Source organism: Lepidochelys olivacea (genome assembly GCF_965140295.1).
Source record: "Lepidochelys olivacea isolate rLepOli2 genome assembly, chromosome: 11".
NCBI classification, from domain to species: Eukaryota; Metazoa; Chordata; order Testudines; family Cheloniidae; genus Lepidochelys; species Lepidochelys olivacea.
Genome location: NC_140421.1, coordinates 36,400,645 through 36,419,128, shown reverse-complemented (window position 1 = coordinate 36,419,128; position 18,484 = coordinate 36,400,645). Strand labels below are relative to the sequence as shown.

Below are 18,484 nucleotides of genomic sequence, written 5' to 3'. Positions count from 1 at the left end.
AGTAAATTATTCCACTCTGGAGCTAGGGGAGGAATTGTGTCTCTGTGTCTCACAGTTTCTTCTTGGTGCATTTGCCTCAGGGAGAACAGCTAAAGGGCACTCAGTGATCCAACTGAATCTTAAGACTCAAACTAGGTTGGTGCAGATTGGCCTAGAAATTGTAATTTTTTTTCCTGAGCATGAGCTAGAGCGTTTTAATACTTTTTTGAGCGTCAGCTGGTTAATTCAATACTTGTTTTATACAAGTATTTGAACCTTTGAAAACTCCACAAGGTCTAAGCAATTTACAGGCTACTAAATAGGTCATGCAGAGTGGCCAGCTTTACAATCAAATGGGCAGAGTTGAAGGAATATACTTGCCAGTTAAGCTCAAGAAACTAAATGTGTAGAGTGAAACAATTTACAGAAAACATTTGTTTCTTAATCTTAGCTGTGGACTTCCTGACTTAGAACCACATTTGTCTAATGTTCTAAATTACTGGATATTTACAACGAGAGCGAGTGAAAATGTTCAGACAAATAATTTATTGACTGGAAATTGCTGTTTTGGTCAATGTGAAACTATTTGTGAATTTGCCAAATATGTTTGGCCAATAATAACAGTAACAAAATAAGTAAATAAATAAATAAATGAGGCCTATGCCTGGAAGCTGAGGCTATGAGCTCCCTTATAACTTTTACCCAGTGGTTAGTGCACTTGCCTGGGATGTGAAAAGGAACTTGAATTTGCATCCCCCATATTGCATCCTTATTCTCTTTGCCTGACACACTGTCATTCATAGTGGCAATTCACAGTCATTCATAATTAGGCCTTGGAAAGACCATGAGGATGACTCTATAGCCTGATGGTTAGAGCATCCACGTATGATGTGAGAGATCCAATTTCAAGCTGCTGCGCCAATGAATTCTTCATAGGGTTACCAACCCTCCAGGATTGTCCTGGAGTCTCCAGGAAGTAAAGATTTAATCTTTAATTAAAGGTAATGTCACTTGATGAAACCTCCAGGAATTCATCCAAACAAAGTTGATAACCCTAATTCTTCATACAAAATGGAACAGCTCCAACAAGAGAGATTTAGCACACCCTGCCTTAGACTAACCTATAGCACAGTGGCTAAGGCACTCTCCCTGTGATGTGGGAGACTGTAGTTCAAATTACTTTTCCATATCAGGCAGGTCGGGGAATTCAGCATGGGTCTCTCACAACCCACATAAGTGCCACTGGCCTAAATGTCTGTGTCCAGCCCCATGTTTCATTCAACCAGAAACAGAATTTTTTTCAATTTACAGTTTTTAGATTTGGTTTGACCCAAACCAGTTTTTTTCCAGATCTGCCAGTGAACCAAAAAATCAGTTATTCACCCAGCTTTATTTACAACCTCCATTTTAGCAAGTATTTTTTGTCTGGGAATTACTGGTTTGGATTGGAGATTATTGTTGAAAAATGTGACTGTTGAAATTCTGAACTAAATAGTTTGACAGGTTTTCATTAAGGAAAACAAGCAAGTGCTACTTAGTAACAAAATACAAACTAAAGGGGCATTTTTCATTTATTTTTATCTTAGCTGGGTTTTTGGGAGCCTTCTGGAATTGTCTTAAAACACAAAATTTTAATTAACAAGAGTTTCCTAAAGAACAACTGTCCAAAAATAATAGATGATATGGCAAATGAAAATAATGCATTTTGTTCTGAAACATAACACAGAGTCAGAGTGGACTGAAAGTTAACTATAACACCTCATATTCTGTCTTCACACAGTCAATGTCCAGAAGGATATATATGTGTGAAAGCTGGTAGAAACCCCAATTATGGCTACACAAGCTTTGACACATTCAGTTGGGCATTCTTGTCACTCTTTCGGCTGATGACTCAGGACTTCTGGGAAAATCTTTATCAGTTGGTAAGAACCTTGAGTGAATCAAATGCTAAGTATTATTTATATGGTAAAATTGTATGAATAGATATATTCAGTTGTGACTAGGGCTGTCGATTAATTTCAGTTAACTCACGCGATTAACTTAAAAAAAATTAATCGTGATTAATTTTTTAAATTGTGATCAATTGCACTGTTAAACAATAGAATACCAATTGAAATATATTAAATATTTTTGGATGTTTTTCTACATTTTCAAATATATTGATTTCTTTTTCAACACAGAATACAAAGTGCGCAGTGCTCGCTTTATATTATTATTTTGATTACAAATATATGCACTGTAAAAATGATAAACAAAAGAAATAGTATTTTTTCAATTCAACTCCTACAAGTACTGAAGTGCAATCTCTTTATTGTGAAAGTGTAACTTACAAATACAGATTTTTTTTGTTACGTAACTGCACTCAAAAACAAACCAGTGTAAAACTTTAGAGACTACAAGTCCACTCAGTCCTACTTCTTGTTCAGCCAATCGCTAAGACAAACAAGTTTGTTTACATTTACGGGAGATACTGCTGCCTGCTTCTTATTTACAATGTCACCTGAAAGTGAGAACAGGTGTTCGCATGGCACTTTTGTAGCCAGTGTTGCAAGGTATTTGCGTGCTAGATATGCTAAATATTCATATGCCCCTTCATGCTTCGGCCACCATTCCAGAGGACATGCTTCCATGCTGATGATGCTCGTTAAAAAAATCATGCGTTAATTAAATTTGTGACTGAACTCCTTGGGGGAGAATTGTATGTCCCCTGTTCTGTTTTACCTGCATTCTGCCATATATTTCATGTTATAGGAGTCTCAGATGATGACCTGGCACATGTTCATTTTAAGAACACTTTCACAGCAGATCTGACAAAATGCAAAGAAGGTACCAATGTGAGATTTCTAAAGATAGTTACAGCACTTGACCCAAGGTTTAAGAATCTGAAGTGCCGTCCAAAATCTAAGAGGGATGAAGTGTGGAGCATGCTTTCAGAAGTCTAAAAAAACAACACTCCAATGTGGAAACTACATAACCTGAAACACCAAAAAAGAAAATCAACCTTCTGCTGGTGGCATCTTACTCAGATGATGAAAATGAACATGCGTCGGTCTGTACTGCTTTGGATCGTTATCGAGCAGAACCTGTGATCAGCATGGACACGTGTCCTCTGAAATGGTGGTTGAAGCATGAAGGGACATATGCATCTTTAGCACATCTGGCATGTAAATATCTTGTGACACTGGCTACAACACTGCCATACGAATGCCTGTTCTCACTTTCAGGTGACATTGTAAACAAGAAGTGGGCAGAGTTATCTCCTGATAAACAGATTGCACTCCATTTCTATTAGGTGAACTGAAAAATACTATTTCGTTGGGTTTTTTTCAGTGCAAATATTTGTAATAAAAATATATATAAAGTGAGCACTGTACACTATGTATTCTGTGTTGTAATTGAAATCAGTATGTTTGAAAATGTAGAAAACATCCAAAAAATGTTAAATCAATGGTATTCTATTATTGTTTAGCAGCATGATTAATTGCGCAATTAATTGCAATTAATTTTTTTTAATCGCTTGACAGCCCTAGTCGTGACAAACCCTTTAAACTACTACTTATCAGAGCATGAACTGCATCACTAACATACTATCAGACTAGCAGTGACACTACACATTTATACGGAATTGTTTTCCCCCAGACGCTACGAGCTGCTGGCAAAACATACATGATATTTTTTGTTCTGGTGATTTTTTTGGGCTCTTTCTATCTGGTGAATTTGATCCTGGCTGTTGTTGCTATGGCCTATGAAGAACAGAATCAAGCAACCCTGGAAGAAGCAGAGCAGAAAGAGGCAGAATTTCAGCAGATGCTTGAACAGCTAAAAAAACAACAAGAAGAAGCTCAGGTATTTTCTGTGTAAAAAATGTACTTTGTCTGTTTCTGCACGTCCTTATTCTTATGCCTAAAATTATAAATTACTCACATAAATTAGTACATGTAATAATATATAATATACTGAACAGTTAACTGAAAAACAAGAAGCCTTGTTTATCACCTAAAGTAACTAGTTTATTAAGTGAATCAACAATTTATAATCTCACCAACAAAATGACAAGAAACCAAATTCATGGCGCAGTAAACCACTGTTACTAAGTTCACCGTAAAATTCTACTGGTAAAAGATTGGTGATTACAATGTTACAGAAAGTTGGCTATAATGGAGAATTACCATGCATGATATTGATGACATCCTGGGGTTACAAATCTCATAACAGTTGTGAAAAAGTCAGGTGGCATTAAAATAAGTTGCTTCTGGTTTATAGTCTGTGAGAGGATGTTCAGAGCTGCTCTATTTAATAATCCCTCCCAAACATTCAGAACAAAAAAAGACTGAAGGAAAGGTATTAGTACTAGGATATTCTCACAGGCCTCGTTCCAGCACAGTATTTAAGCACATACCTAGTTGTAACCACACTTAAGTCTATTAGGGCCTTAGAAAAGGATATAAATGCTTTAAGTAACAAAGGGGTGATGGATGGAATTACTTCTTGGATAATCTTTTATAACAAATAATGTTACAAGAAAATGTAATTTTTAATATACACCTGTTGTATGAGGGTTTATTATCCAAAGACAAATTGTCTGACAATGTGTTATACTTGAGAACCCAACATCTAATTTCTCGGCTTGCATTTCCACTGCCTTGCACCTAGTCTAGTCATTTATGTCAGTACAAACTGGGTGTAAAATGCTAGCAAATCAGAATCCTCTAGTCATTTACACATGTATTATTTTACACATACTTTAACCAGGTATAAATGACTCCATAAGGTGCAAGGCAACAGATAATCAGGCCCCCTATCTTTACCTTGAAAAGAAAGATTTCTTCACTATCTGCAATAGCATATATAGCCATTAAACACTGTCATTTCAAATCAATCAGAAAGGAGCAGAATTGTGGAGAATAAAAACATATATTAGCAATGGTACATCCTTTTTTCAAATTTGGTATTGATATCTATTGTCATTGATATGGAATTTTTCAAAATTTAGCCATTATGTGTATTAACATTTAATATAAACTTTATTTTCTCTAGTACTTTTCATACATTATATTAAAAAATGCAGTTACAAAATAAAATCAAAGCTCTATAGGCAAGTAGGGGGATAAGATAAGGTTTCAGGCAATATCTGAAAGCAGGTGGAGATTAATTAAATTGAAGGCTATCTGGAGGCTATTCCAGACAGCTGCCACTGTACTTGTGCATTTGCATGAAGCAACAGAGACTGATGCTAGAATAGCAAGAAGAGTGGGGAACAGAGAGAAACAAAAGCTGGATAAAGTCTATGCAAAATTATTGTTTAAATGAATGGGGAGTCAGTGGAGTAATCTGAGAACAGGGGTGATGTGCAATGCTTCTTTGTGTGTGTGAGAAAGTGAGAAGGATTCACCCATTACAGGGCAGGTCACTGGGTCCAGTCGAGTTGTGATCAATGCAGGGCTGGAGGTGGAAAAGGGTAGAAAGGCACATTTTCACTCCTTCCGTGATTAGTTCATCCCCCCCAAAAAGCTAGAGAGGTGTAGCGAACAAAAAAAACCCAATCCCCACAACCCACCTCAGTACTACTGTCATGGAGGCTGGGCGGGCAGCTGTAACAGCTACATCCAGTGGTGTCTCTAGGACCGGTCTGACTATTAACTGACCTTCTCTAAGGATGGTCTGAATCTGTTCTTTTTGTGTTTCCAGTAATGTTTCAGAAACATCCTGGGTTTCCCAAGATTAACAAAATTGTTTTGGCCATGACAGTTTGGTAATTTATGACTCTAAACAGTAATGTTGTCGATGAATACACCATCTTGCAAAGCCTGATCATATGGAGTTGATTGGCATTATGTTGCTTGCTTCATGTATTAACCACATCCACTATGACTGGATTGGATTGGAGTTGGGTTGCGGATGTTGAAAACAAAGTCTGCCTCTTTGGGTAGAGATGTAGGGTTGTTTTTGTTTACACTCTGTTGCTGGTTGGTGCAATGGAGGCTGGCTCTGCCAGATGATTTTGGTAGGATCTAGAATCAGCTCATTAATGGGGAGGACAGTTCTAGATGAGAAGGTAGTGTGCAGAATTTCCACCAACTTGTGATGTGTATCCGCCACCTCCTGTAAGGGCATCTGCCACCCTCTTGGTAAGATCCAGAAAGTTCTTAAATCTTCACCTAGTGATGAGGGGTGGGGCAGCACAGTCTCATCTGGGAGAGATGAGGAGAAGTGTGCTGAAGAGATAGCTTCCTCTTCAGGTGTGGTTCCCCCTCCCCCTTCCCCCTTCTTTCCTGTTCTGAAAAGGTTTCTCCTGTCCTGGCTCAGGTGCTCTCCTGCCCTGGCTCAGGTGCCAGGCTGTAGCAAACCATCTGGTGGACTCTCCTTGAGAGACACCGGAGACGGTCGTGCCATGTGTGTGTATATACCCGAAGAGTTACAATATGGCCTTGGGAGGGAGAGGCAGGAAGGCAGGCACAAGCAGTTGGCGTGATGGAATTGGGGATGACTCTTGTAGTGTGGTGGTGGGCCACCCTGAAAGGCCAGGGAACGATCTCCTCCTGCCCAGTGTCAGATTCATCAGTGGGTAAGGGTGCCTGGGGTATTGGCAGTATACAACCCAGTGCTAAGAGTGATTCTGGGTGCCGGGATGTGCTCAATACCGGGGTCCTGGTACCAAGTAATGGGGATTGTGGTTCTTCCCCAATCATCAGGTCTCCAGGGTAGCAGAGCTCATGCAGTACCATGGGTTCATTTGGTACCACAAAGGAGGGTCCGTGGTACATTGTCAGTACCGATAGTTGGGCAGAGCACTCCCTAAATGAGAGTTTTGCCCAGTACAAAAAGTTTGTTGGTGCCACTTTTTTAGAGACTGTATGGTAATTGCAAAAAGAAAAGGAGTACTTGTGGCACCTTAGAGACTAACCAATTTATTAGAGCATAAGCTTTCGTGAGCTACAGCTCACTTCATCAGATGCATATCGTGGAAACTGCAGCAGACTTTATATATACACAGAGAATATGAACCAATACTCGGAGGAGGTATTGGTTCATATTCTCTGTGTATATATAAAGTCTGCAGCAGTTTCCACGATATGCATCTGATGAAGTGAGCTGTAGCTCACGAAAGCTTATGCTCTAATAAATTGGTTAGTCTCTAAGGTGCCACAAGTACTCTTTTTCTTTTTGCGAATACAGACTAACACGGCTGTTACTCTGAAACCTGTATGGTAATTGTCTCTCCCTGGGTACTGAGGCCACAGGTCTCCAGAGTATCAGAGCACCTGTGTTACCAGGGGCTCATCCGGAACGCCAGAGGAGTGTCTGGAGTCGGTATCAATGGTCGGGAAGGTGCAGAACGCTTCCTAGATGGGACTTTTGTTGCATCTGGTACCAAAGGGTTTATCTATGTCACTCTTATAGAGATGATACGGTAACTGTCCCCTCTCCTTAGGGGGTGGTACCCTTGCCTCAGAGCATGATGGTGGAAGCCTCTGGTGTCTCAGTGCCCAAGCAGAGCAACAGCAGGGCTTCTCTGTGTCACTCTTTTAGAGATGGCCGCACTGGGGAACTTCCCTCTGGCTGGCCACTTGCTCGGGGGTCGGTGCCAAGATGGCCGCACTGGGGAACATCCCTCTGGCTGGCCAGTTGCTCGGGGGTCGGTGCTGAGATGGCCGCACTGGGGATCATCCCTCTGGCTGGCCAGTTGCTCGGGGGTCGGTGCCGAGATGGCCGCACTGGGGATCATCCCTCTGGCTGGCCAGTTGCTTGGGGGTTGGTGCCGAGATGGCCGCACTGGGGAACACCCCTCTGGCTGGCCAGTTGCTCGGGGGTCGGTGCCGAGATGGCCGCACTGGGGAACATCCCTCTGGCTGGCCAGTTGCTCAGAGGAGCCTTCCCAGGGAGAATCTGCTGGTGGCTTCTTCTTTTTTTTTTCTCTCTCTTTCTCTCTTCTCCTCTTCCCCACTTGACCCCTTTTGAAGTGAAGGCTCCGGTGATGATCCGGGGTCAACACCCACCAGAGTCCCCTGCAGACTGAAGTGTTTTCTCTATAGGGAGGAATTTTTTACTTCAGCTCCCAGCTCCTGTGAGGCTGCAGTTTTAGGCGTGGCAGGTAAAACACTTCTGTGAGGGTCTCCCAGGCACAGTGAGTGTCTGGCTATTAGAGGAACTGACTTCTGGCAAGAGAGGTACCGCTTGGAGCAGAGAGAGCCAGGCAAGCCCCTGGGCAGGGGCTTGTCATCCTCTAGCAGGGAGGAATACGCAGAAGAACATGGTCTTTACTTTTTTTTTTTTTAACTGAAAAAGAAAATAATTATGAGTCTACTAGATGCCCGGGGAGGGCAGGGTGGGGGTAGGGGAGGGAAATGCCCCCAGACAGGGAAGGAAAGTGAAGTTCTTTTCCTTTTTCTCTTTTCTTTTTAAACCAAAGGAATAAAATAAAATAAAACACTAGCCTGAGTGCTTTTAGGGAGAACAAAGGTAACAAAACAAACACTACTTATGCTAATGACACAGATCAGGAAGGGACAACTGCTCCTTCCTTCAGAGTGGTAGAGAAGGAAGTGAGGGGGGTTCGCCCAGGAGGGAGAGACAGCACATGTGCAGGCTCAATGGGACACTGCTACCAAAAATCTCCGATTAGAGGTGCAGGGGCACACAGACGCCTAAAGTGGAGCACCACAGGAACACTACTCAAAGAAGAATGTGTTTCCTAAGCCCACATAGAAAGAACAACAATTAATCCTCACTATGAATAGCCAGAAAGAACCAGCTGAGCTCTTTTAGAGCGGGATGTAGAACTTTTGTCCCAGACACACAGGAAGAAAGACAAGATGCAACAGACATGGTTTATTTAGGCCACAACTTTATTAAATTACTCATTGGGAACACTCCAGGAACTCATATAGCCTGGATCATCATTCCTTTCCACCTGTTTGAGGGTTGTCATCAGCTCCCCCAGCCTCACGGCATCTGATCCAAGCCTATGGCTAGGACTCCAATGCCCTCCTCTTGTGTGAGGGTAAATGGGCTGGAAAAGTGGATTTTCTCCTTGCTACACAACACATTAGGAGCCACAACCCCATTCCCCAGCTTCTCTGGGGATGCCTTCCCCTAAGTCTGCCCCTAAATTCCAGTGTATCAGAGAACCAGCTCCCCTATCAAATGAGTACTGACACTGAACACATGCCACAAGGAGATGCCAGCAAACAGCTTGGCTGCCTCCCCCCACCTGAAGCCAGGTTCTAAGATAGCTTAACAATTCCCCCTCTAACATCAACCAAAAATATAGCCACTCCCCTGTCAGAGAGGTACATCACATCTACCCTGAATAACTCTGGTACCAAATATGATGTTATTTTGGTGGGTAATTACTGATCTCTCTTTTCACACACAAAATTAGCCATTTCTGGAGTCACACATCTTCTGACCTTGTCAACCTGTGGAGGCCTGGCAGCTTCCCCAACATATCCTCCACTGCAGCATTTCAGAACAGTTTACAGTCACTCCCAGGAAAAGGTCCTGGATCTGCCCTAAATGTCTCTTTGCACCAATGGTTAAGTCAATCAATCCCTCTACCTATTTTAATGGATCAAGTCACATGGTATGAGTTACATATCTCCATACAGAAAGAACAACCAGTAGTTCTCACTGTGAACAGGCAGAGGGGACCAGCTGAGTTGTTCTGTAGTAGAATGTATTGCCTTTCTCATGAGAGAGGGAGAAGCACATAGATCTGAAGTGCATGGAGGATGCAATGCTCATGATTTCTTGTACTACTTTGATTTTAAGCTGATGTATTGTACCTTTGTCTTTGGGGAGCTGTGCTGTTATGGTACGACTTAAACTAGTTCTTTTGTTGTCTTGTGCTCTATATAATAGGGAACTAAATATTTCTCTAAACAAAATTGTCTTGAATTTATTTTTTTTGAGAATGTTTGCCGGATTGAAATGTTGCTTGCAAGTTGCAACTGATTACACTGATAATAATAAAAATCAGTACAAGTATATAAAATTGTTAGCTAGCTACATTCTAAAAATACCACACCTTGTAAACCAACAGGCAACAGCAGCAGTAGCAGCAGCGTCAGTTGCGTCAAGAGATTTGAGTGGAGTAGGGGGACTAGGGGAGCTCTTGGAAAGTTCCTCAGAAGCATCGAAGTTGAGCTCAAAGAGTGCTAAAGAAAGGAGAAACAGAAGGAAGAAAAGAAGACAGAAGGAACTGTCTGAAGCAGAGGACAAAGGAGACGTTGAAAAGTTCCCCAAATCTGAATCAGAGGACAGTATCAGAAGGAAAAGTTTCCGATTCTCGATGGAAGCGAGTCGACTGACATATGAAAAGAGGTTCACTTCCCCCCACCAGGTACAGTGCTCTTACTAAATAATCTATGTTCTTCTACTACCATGATCTGTTGATCACTGAAATTCCAGCAATGTTACAGGTAGAAGACTATGACTATATGAAGAGAGAAGGAAAGGAAAATGTGGGGAAAAGAGCTTCCGTGTAAACTTAGTTTTTGTAATTATTATAGTCAGCAGTGTTTCAAACAGTTAGCTGGCTGTTTCTGTTAAATTATCTAACATGGGCTTACTTACCCAAAACTTTGCTAAAACACTTCTAAAAATGTATTTCTATAAAATATCTGGCATACACAGAGTATTTGATGGTGTGGAGTGGTAAAAATGTTTTGATTGGAACTCATTAGGAAAACTTACATAAGTTACTCATTGGTTGTCCACTCCTAAATCATCTCAAGCCCCAAACAATAAAACCTTTGTAGGAGACAACATTCCAATGTATTCTCTGCATTCCAGGAATACCAGACCACCCTTAGCTTTTGTTGTTTGTATTACTGAACTTATTTTTAAATGACGGCAAATGAGAAAAATATTCCTGTTTCCAAAATAATGAGAATGGGACAGGGGAACATTTAAGCTTATACCAATAAGTAATTTAGACATACTGTTCATTTTAAATTAATCCATTCTATATGAGAGCATCATTATATTCCACCACAGAAAGGGCTTGTCTTCATGGTAAGTTAGTGGATGGCAAGCCAGGATGTGAATCTGTAGTTTGCTACCTTGACATCCACTAACTCACACTGTGGATCCTGCTACAGCACACTAAATGTTCAATAACAAAATGTTAAATGCTCTGATGTTTGAAACAGTAGGATGTCAAAGTGCACTACAGACTTAGTGCATGGTAGCAGGATCCACACAGTGAATTACTGTGTGTCAAACTAGTGTGCTGTAGATTTATACCTTGGCTTGCTGCACACTAACTTCCCTATGTAGAGAAGTCCTAAGTCACGGTATCCCTTCTATCACACTGGGATAACTGCTTATATAACTCAATTCAAATTCCCAGATACTGTATGCATTTAAGTGCCCATTTAATGTCTAAAGATAAAAATTCTTGGGTAGCTATAATTTGATTTGGTATAATAATAGTAATAAGTACTTTGAACTTATGTATTTTGGGTCGGATCCAAAGCCCATTACAGTCAATGAGTGTCTTACCATTCATTGCAATGGGCTTTGGATCAGGCCCATATAATGCCTTTCATCTAAGGAGCTCAAAGGGCTTTATAGTCATGAATTAAGCTTGACAGTATCCGTCTGAGTTTGATATGTATTATCATCCCTGTGTCACAGATGGGGATACTAAGTGATTTGCTTAAGTCACACAGAAGGGTCAGTGACAGAGCCAGCAGAACCATGAACTTCTGAAACCTAGTCCTGAGCTCTAACTACTAAATCACACGCCCTCCTGTGGTTAACCCCATGCTCTACAACTCTCTTGTATGCTTACAGGACAGAGATCGTATGGGGAAGTCAGTAACTTGATGTGGATTTAATATCTAACAGTAAAATATCATTGTCATGGATTAGTCCATCATATTTTCGTAACCTCTCTGACAGTCTTCCTGCCTTTTACTACCAAGTCCCACATCAGCAAGAGCTAATGAAACTACTATAGAACCTTAGCAAGCTTAAAAATCTCAAGGCTCTTTAAATACTTTCCATAGCACTGAACTAAATGTTCATTCATCATGTAAAATGAAAAATTAAAACCCATCAAGTAGAAACAAACATTATACGTTTTAGGTTTCAGATTAAATAAGGGAAAGGTACAGTAAAAAAGGGGAATAGCTTATCTTAACAGGCCATGACTTACACAAGCAGGGATAAAGTAGCTAGAAGAACTAAAGTAAAACTTTTCACCACTGAACTTATCAATGGAGCTAGTGCTCTAAAGAGTATCAAATCACCAATTTAACTAGATAACTTGGTCACTGTTTGTGAAGCAATATCAGTACTTTCGGGGCAAATCTTGCCCCTCTACATATCCAGGGAATGGCCAAAATGCAATGAAAATGCCATCTGTCCATTGTGCAATGAAAGGAGATAGATGGGAAGAGTCTGTGTTGGAAAGACTTGGTGCCTGGTGTGCCACACAGAGAACTCCCTAATGATTGTACATTATAGTGTGAGTAGCAATGATTAACATGGTGAACGGGCTGAAAGATCAGAGAAAACATGGCGAATGGGTCTGTGTGCTGCTCTGATCCACTGGCTCAAGACTCCATGTGTGTGCATATAAGTTGGGAGCAGCAGTCTTCATCCACAGATCTCCTCTCACACCCTATTCACCATGGATCTGCTCCAGCTCCCCTGGAGAGGTCTCCATTCATTTCAGTGGGAGCTGAATCGGCTCCTGTATCCCATGTGTCCCCCTGCATGCACAGCAACTGCTACAGATTTGGAGTGAGGGGTCTGTTTCTTCTGAATATGTATTTTGAGCATATGTATCTGAGAAGCACACAGCTCTTTCAATCTGACTGTGCACTTTTCTCTCTGGAGTTACTCCCTTAGGGCCCAACCTAGGGCTCAAAATCAATGGGAGTCCAGCGTATGGAGGGATTGTAGAGTTAGGCCTTAGAAACTATTACAAAAATTGATTATCTCAGATTTTGAGTTGTATAACCTAAATTAAAGATGAATGTACTGCAGTCTTTGTTACACTATTTATCAAACAAATTACAGTGCCACCAAGTAAATAACTGTAACAATTAATTTTGGTGGATATGTAACTATACAGAGTACTAATGTGTAACTGCAGAATATAAATGATGTATAATTAAGTTATGAAAAATACAAAATTAAATATAATTACTTGCCAAGAAAGATCAAAATTAGTCAAAGAGGGCACCTCTAACTGATTACTATAACTTCCAAAAAAGGGACACAGACACACACACAAACACACACACACACACAATAGTCACAAAAGTTTGGCATACCTTAAAAACATATGGAAATGAAAACCTTTTTTAGTGATGCAATGCACGAAAGAAGTTATAAATACAATTACACACAAAAACTATGTTATAAGAGCATTTGCAATGTGAAGCTCTCAAAAGTTAGTAAATGCTAGAAATACACCAACTTTAATTCAGCTTTGTGTGTATGCATAATGATACAATTACATGATCACATACTGCTTTTTCCACAGGACCCCTGCGTCATTCAGTGCACAGGTTGTATCTTGTTTGGGCATGATTCAGGGTTATGTAGCGAAGGAGACTGTTGTCTGTAGGATATGTGCTTCATATGTTGCGGGAGGTGAAAGGTGTGTAGTGAATGAGGCAGGAGAATGCAAGATGTTCTCCTGGTGTAGGCAGTTGAATGCTGCCCTGGAGAATTGGATTCTATCCCTCCCTCTGCTACAGAGTTGCTATGTGATAAAGGATGCATTATGTTACTTAAAACAAACTTTTCATGGGTTGTCACTAATTGCACATTCCTAATTTTCTGGGTGTCTGACTTGAGACCTTCAGGTCTCATTTCTAGAAATGCTGAGCACTCACAGCTGCAAATGAAGTGAATGGGAGCTATGTGTTGGACATATAAAGCACTATATATAATAAGTACTCTGAAAATCAGGTCCTAGAGGTCTCAAATTGGACACCAAAATTAGTGGCCAAATTTGACCTCAATCTCTCTGTGTTTCAATTCCCCATCTTTAAAATAGGGATAATTTCAATCCCTCACCTCACAGGAGTTTTGTGACATAAATTCATAACCATTTGTGTAGTACTTGGATATATTACAGTGATGAATGCCACAGAAAAGCCCATGAGGAAATTAATAATTCTGTCTTCACAGTAGGGTTTGAATAGTGTGCAGTAAATAAGTATGGGGCCACACTCTGAACAAGGAAAAAACAAAATAGCTGCTCACTTAAGTGAGCACCATCCATTCTATTCACTGAATGATGATAAAGTCCTGCGAAAAAAATAGAATATGATTGTGTTAGTAACAATTGTATCTTAGCGCACACACTCCAGGGGGCTGAATTAAGGTTATACAGACAACCTTAATTCTGGCATTTCCTACCTTTTGAGTGCTTGACTTTGCAACCTTAATGTTGTTATTTTAATGTAGTTTGTGTGTCATTTACTTGGTTTTTAAAAAAGCAAACAGAAAAAACAGAAATTCCATCTTTGGCACCATATTGATACCCCATGGGTCACTCAGCAGGGGCTTCCAATATCAGTCCTAGTCTCACCCTTATAGACTACCTATGCCAGTTCCAGACTCCTTGCCCCGATAGTTGCAGTCTCCCCACCTGGCTCCTCAGACAATCTCAGTCATCTCCCTCACCCCTGGGCTCCCAGTTCCCCCGCCTTCAACATTCCCTCCCCAGCACTGAATCCCAATCATCTTACCCAGCCAGTCACAGTCTCCTGCTCACCACAACTTCCATTTGCATTTACCCTCTTCTCACCTTCCCCATCCCATCTCCATCAACCTCTGTTCCTAGTTTCCACCCCAGGCTCCTTGTCCCAGTCTATTTCTCCCAAGTTCTCCGCAGGTCTGGCTCTTGTCTCCATCACATTTGAATCTGTCAGCTTCCTCCTCCTGAACACAGCAGAGGAAGCATTGAGAGCACAGGACAGAGAGCCTCTCTGCTCTCAATTCAAGTGCCAGTTCAAGTGGACCCAGCACAGCCCACAGCTCCCAGAGCTGCAATTGCAGGGAAAGTCCTGCTCAGCTCCAGGCTGGAGCATTCTCCAGGTAGACAGAAACTTCAGGGAATTTAGCTGCTAAAACCTAAGAAGTCTCTACTGAGATGTGTGACCTGTTATTTTTCAAGGGCTTATAACTTTACCAAATTTGGGCAGATTTTCATGGGGATAGCAAAAGAAACATCACTGAAATGAAGATCACCCCCATGCCAAAGTTTAAGTTTATGCCCCAAAGCGGGAACGGACGGATGACACAGGATGCGGACAGGACACTAGAGCTTTCCAAAGAAAAGGACATCAGAATTTTTTAAAATGGGCAAAACAACATATTTCCTTAGCCTCCTTCTTGGAAATGGCTCTGCAACTTTAAGCGGAATTTTCCAAAAAACATTTAGACTGAGGCAGATAGTTGGCATGGAAATTTTCAGCCCAAATGGTTAAAGTCTGTCAAAGTTATAAGTCTGAGTCTTATAACTGAAAGTGTTGGGTAGCCTTAATAAAAGGCAGTGCTACCAGACCCACCTATAATATATTTATATTTCCAACAGTATTTGTTATTAGTACAGATGTAGGGATAAATATTTTTTAAAAGTAGTCTCTGCTTTTCATATTCTTTCTTGCACTCACAGTAAAATCTGAATGTAAATGCTATTATTTTATGCATGTAAATACTGGGTTTTTCCTGAAAGAATAGTGTCTGAATTGAGACTTAATATACCAAGACATGAAGACTGCTAAAAAAGGAAGATTGAAGAAAGCTTAATGCAGGGTTTGTTTTCTCCAGGACTGTTACTAGTTTTATTTATTCATGAATACTGCTAATGAAATATGCAGAAAGGAAGACACAGGTTCTATGAAGCAGTTTCTTGTACTGTAATTAAACAGAAGAATTACCAACAAAGAATGATTTTCTTTTTCTCAGTGGTAAAAGGTCATCTTCAGATAACTCTGTTCCCTGCTGATCTCTGTGTACTTGCTTTGAGTCAAATCCTGCCCTGGGACACTCATACAAGCTCCTTTTGAAGTCCCACATTCCCATTTAAGGACAGAATTGGATCTCATGGCCCTAGAATTTTATTAAAAGTAATTTCAACTATATGCAAAAACCACCTTTAGAACTGTAATGGGTAAGTGGTGGCCTTCTGGGAACTCTGTGCAGTCTATGAGGGCTCTGCAACCATTCCCTCACAGCACAGTGAGGGCGGGCATGTGCCAATACAGTTTCCAGCATGTCTTCTCCAAACTTTTCACTGGGTGGTAGTTTGAGAGTGCTGCTTACGCTGCCCCAACATCACGGGCCCTGCTGGTGAAGACTACAGACTGGTGTACAGCCTAGGCTTATCCAGAGTGATTTTAGCATTGATCATTAGAACACTCATCCCTCAGGCAAGTAGAGTGAGATGCGGTGAGTAATGAGTCTTGTGATTTAGGGTCCCTGTTTCCCACAAAGAATGGAAAGAATAATGTACAAGGACCCCTCATCCCTGCCATCTTGTGGGAGACAGAAAAAAGTAGAGCACACAAATTGTCATGGTATCGGTGGGAAGCGTGCCTCTCCCCAGAACCCAGAAAATGGTGGAGACCACCTCAGTCCCTTTTCTTCTTGCCAATGCTCCTAACTGCTAAACCTTCCTGCTTCCCCTCACCCACAACCAAACACTTGATGCCAGTGGCTGGACTTCATTCCCCTCCCTGTTTCTGACTACACCCTCCATAACACTTCAGAAATGATTCCCACTCACCAAGTAGACAACGTGGCCCTGTGAGCACACTGTTGGTGCTTAAAAACAAATAAATATCTTCTTTCTAGAGTGTGGTTACTACTTACCATGAGAAAACAAGATATTGTATTTTAAAGTGTTTCATTTACTAATGCTGTTCTTTGTGGGGGGGCGGGGTTTCCTACAGTCTTTGCTGAGTATTCGTGGCTCCCTGTTTTCCCCAAGGCGCAACAGCAGAACGAGCATTTTCAGCTTCAGAGGTCGAGCAAAAGATATAGGATCAGAAAATGACTTCGCTGATGATGAACACAGCACTCTTGAAGACAGTGAGAGCAGAAGAGAGTCTTTCTTTGCTCCAAACAGACATGGTGAAAGACGCAACAGTAACATTAGTGAAGCCAGTAGGTCATCCAGGATGGTGACAGCGCTTCCACCAAATGGGAAGATGCACAGCACTGTAGATTGCAATGGGGTGGTTTCTTTGGTTGGAGGACCTTCAGCTCTCACTTCGCCTACTGGACAACTTCTCCCAGAGGTGATCATAGATAAACCACTGATCATAGTAACTTCACTGTCATATAAGCAAGTTTGAAATAGTTCAGGCAGGTGTTTCTATAGCTGCAAATTCATCTATATCTTGTAATTCTTTTAACACAGTAAAGGTGGGGGGAGGGAAATCTCCTTTCAGATACATCTGGCAGAACTCAACTCAAATATTCTGCTCTCCCTACATGCACTGTCTTCAATGGGAGATCTGTATATAGGATAGGGAGAGAAAAATATCTTAATTGAATGTTTGCATCTGGATCTAAGTTTTGCCCCAACAAAACATATTGAAATAGATAAACTTCCTTTAGTCCACAACTAAGTAAAAGTACAGTGCTTGCAAACGCATAGAACTAACAAGATAAGGGGTGATAGCCTATTCCCATTAAAGTCAATGGCAAAACCCCAAGAACTTCAATGGGAGGAAGACCAGGTACATAATATTAATGAGAAATGTGTTTATTATACACCCATCCAATTGCATTTAATTTTAGCTGAAGTTGTAAAATTTTGGAATCCAATATGAGATATTTAAAATATTTACAAAAAATGATGGTATATACAATATAATATTTTACAAAATGTATGGTCAATGACACTGGCTAGTTTTTAAGAGTACTAAAATTAATCACAAACATATTCATTACAATGCAGTGTTTAAATTTCACTATTACCATAATTTTCTTGTTTTGTTTCTATGTTGATTTTGTATCTTGACATAGGTCTTTGGACCAGAAATTCAAAAAAGTAATGAAGGAAACTGTCAGTTGGTATATGTGTGCTTGTGCATATTTGATAGATCTTTTCATCTAAAAAAGATTCAGCCTGTTTATGTCGAGTCTCCTTTTCAGGAATGATAATTGTCATCACTTGTACAGAGCTTTTTATCTTCATGCTAAACCAGCATTAACCAATTAATCACTGCAACCCCCTTGTGAAGTAAGCAAGAGTTATTATCCCCATTTTATAGGTGGTAGAACTAAGGCAGAGAGAGTAAGTACTTGTCTACATGGTACATTAGTCTGCACCAGCTGGGAACAGGAGGTAAATACTCATGTGTACCAGCATGTTGTGCTCTAACTGCTGATACATATTAAAAGTTCCCTACTGCACGTTACTGTCATCCCATTTCAATGAGTACTACATTAACACACACGGGGAAACTTTTAGTAACCACCAGGAGGGTCTACACTGGCCAGTTAGTGCGTAACGTGCTGCTGT

The 18,484-nt window shown here is 40.8% G+C and overlaps 1 protein-coding gene across 3 annotated transcripts in view; it reads left to right on the top strand.

The window, feature by feature from the left end:
• Positions 1-18,484, top strand: part of LOC311528424 (sodium channel protein type 2 subunit alpha-like) — a 119,281-nt gene that overhangs the window by 35,935 nt on the left and 64,862 nt on the right. For all 3 annotated transcript variants that reach the window (XM_084643446.1, XM_084643444.1, XM_084643445.1), the window contains 4 exons: positions 1,760-1,901; positions 3,619-3,825; positions 10,022-10,321; positions 16,905-17,252. In XM_084643446.1, coding sequence (XP_084499572.1) covers positions 1,760-1,901; positions 3,619-3,825; positions 10,022-10,321; positions 16,905-17,252 — 997 coding nt within the window. The remainder of the gene's footprint in view (positions 1-1,759; positions 1,902-3,618; positions 3,826-10,021; positions 10,322-16,904; positions 17,253-18,484) is intronic.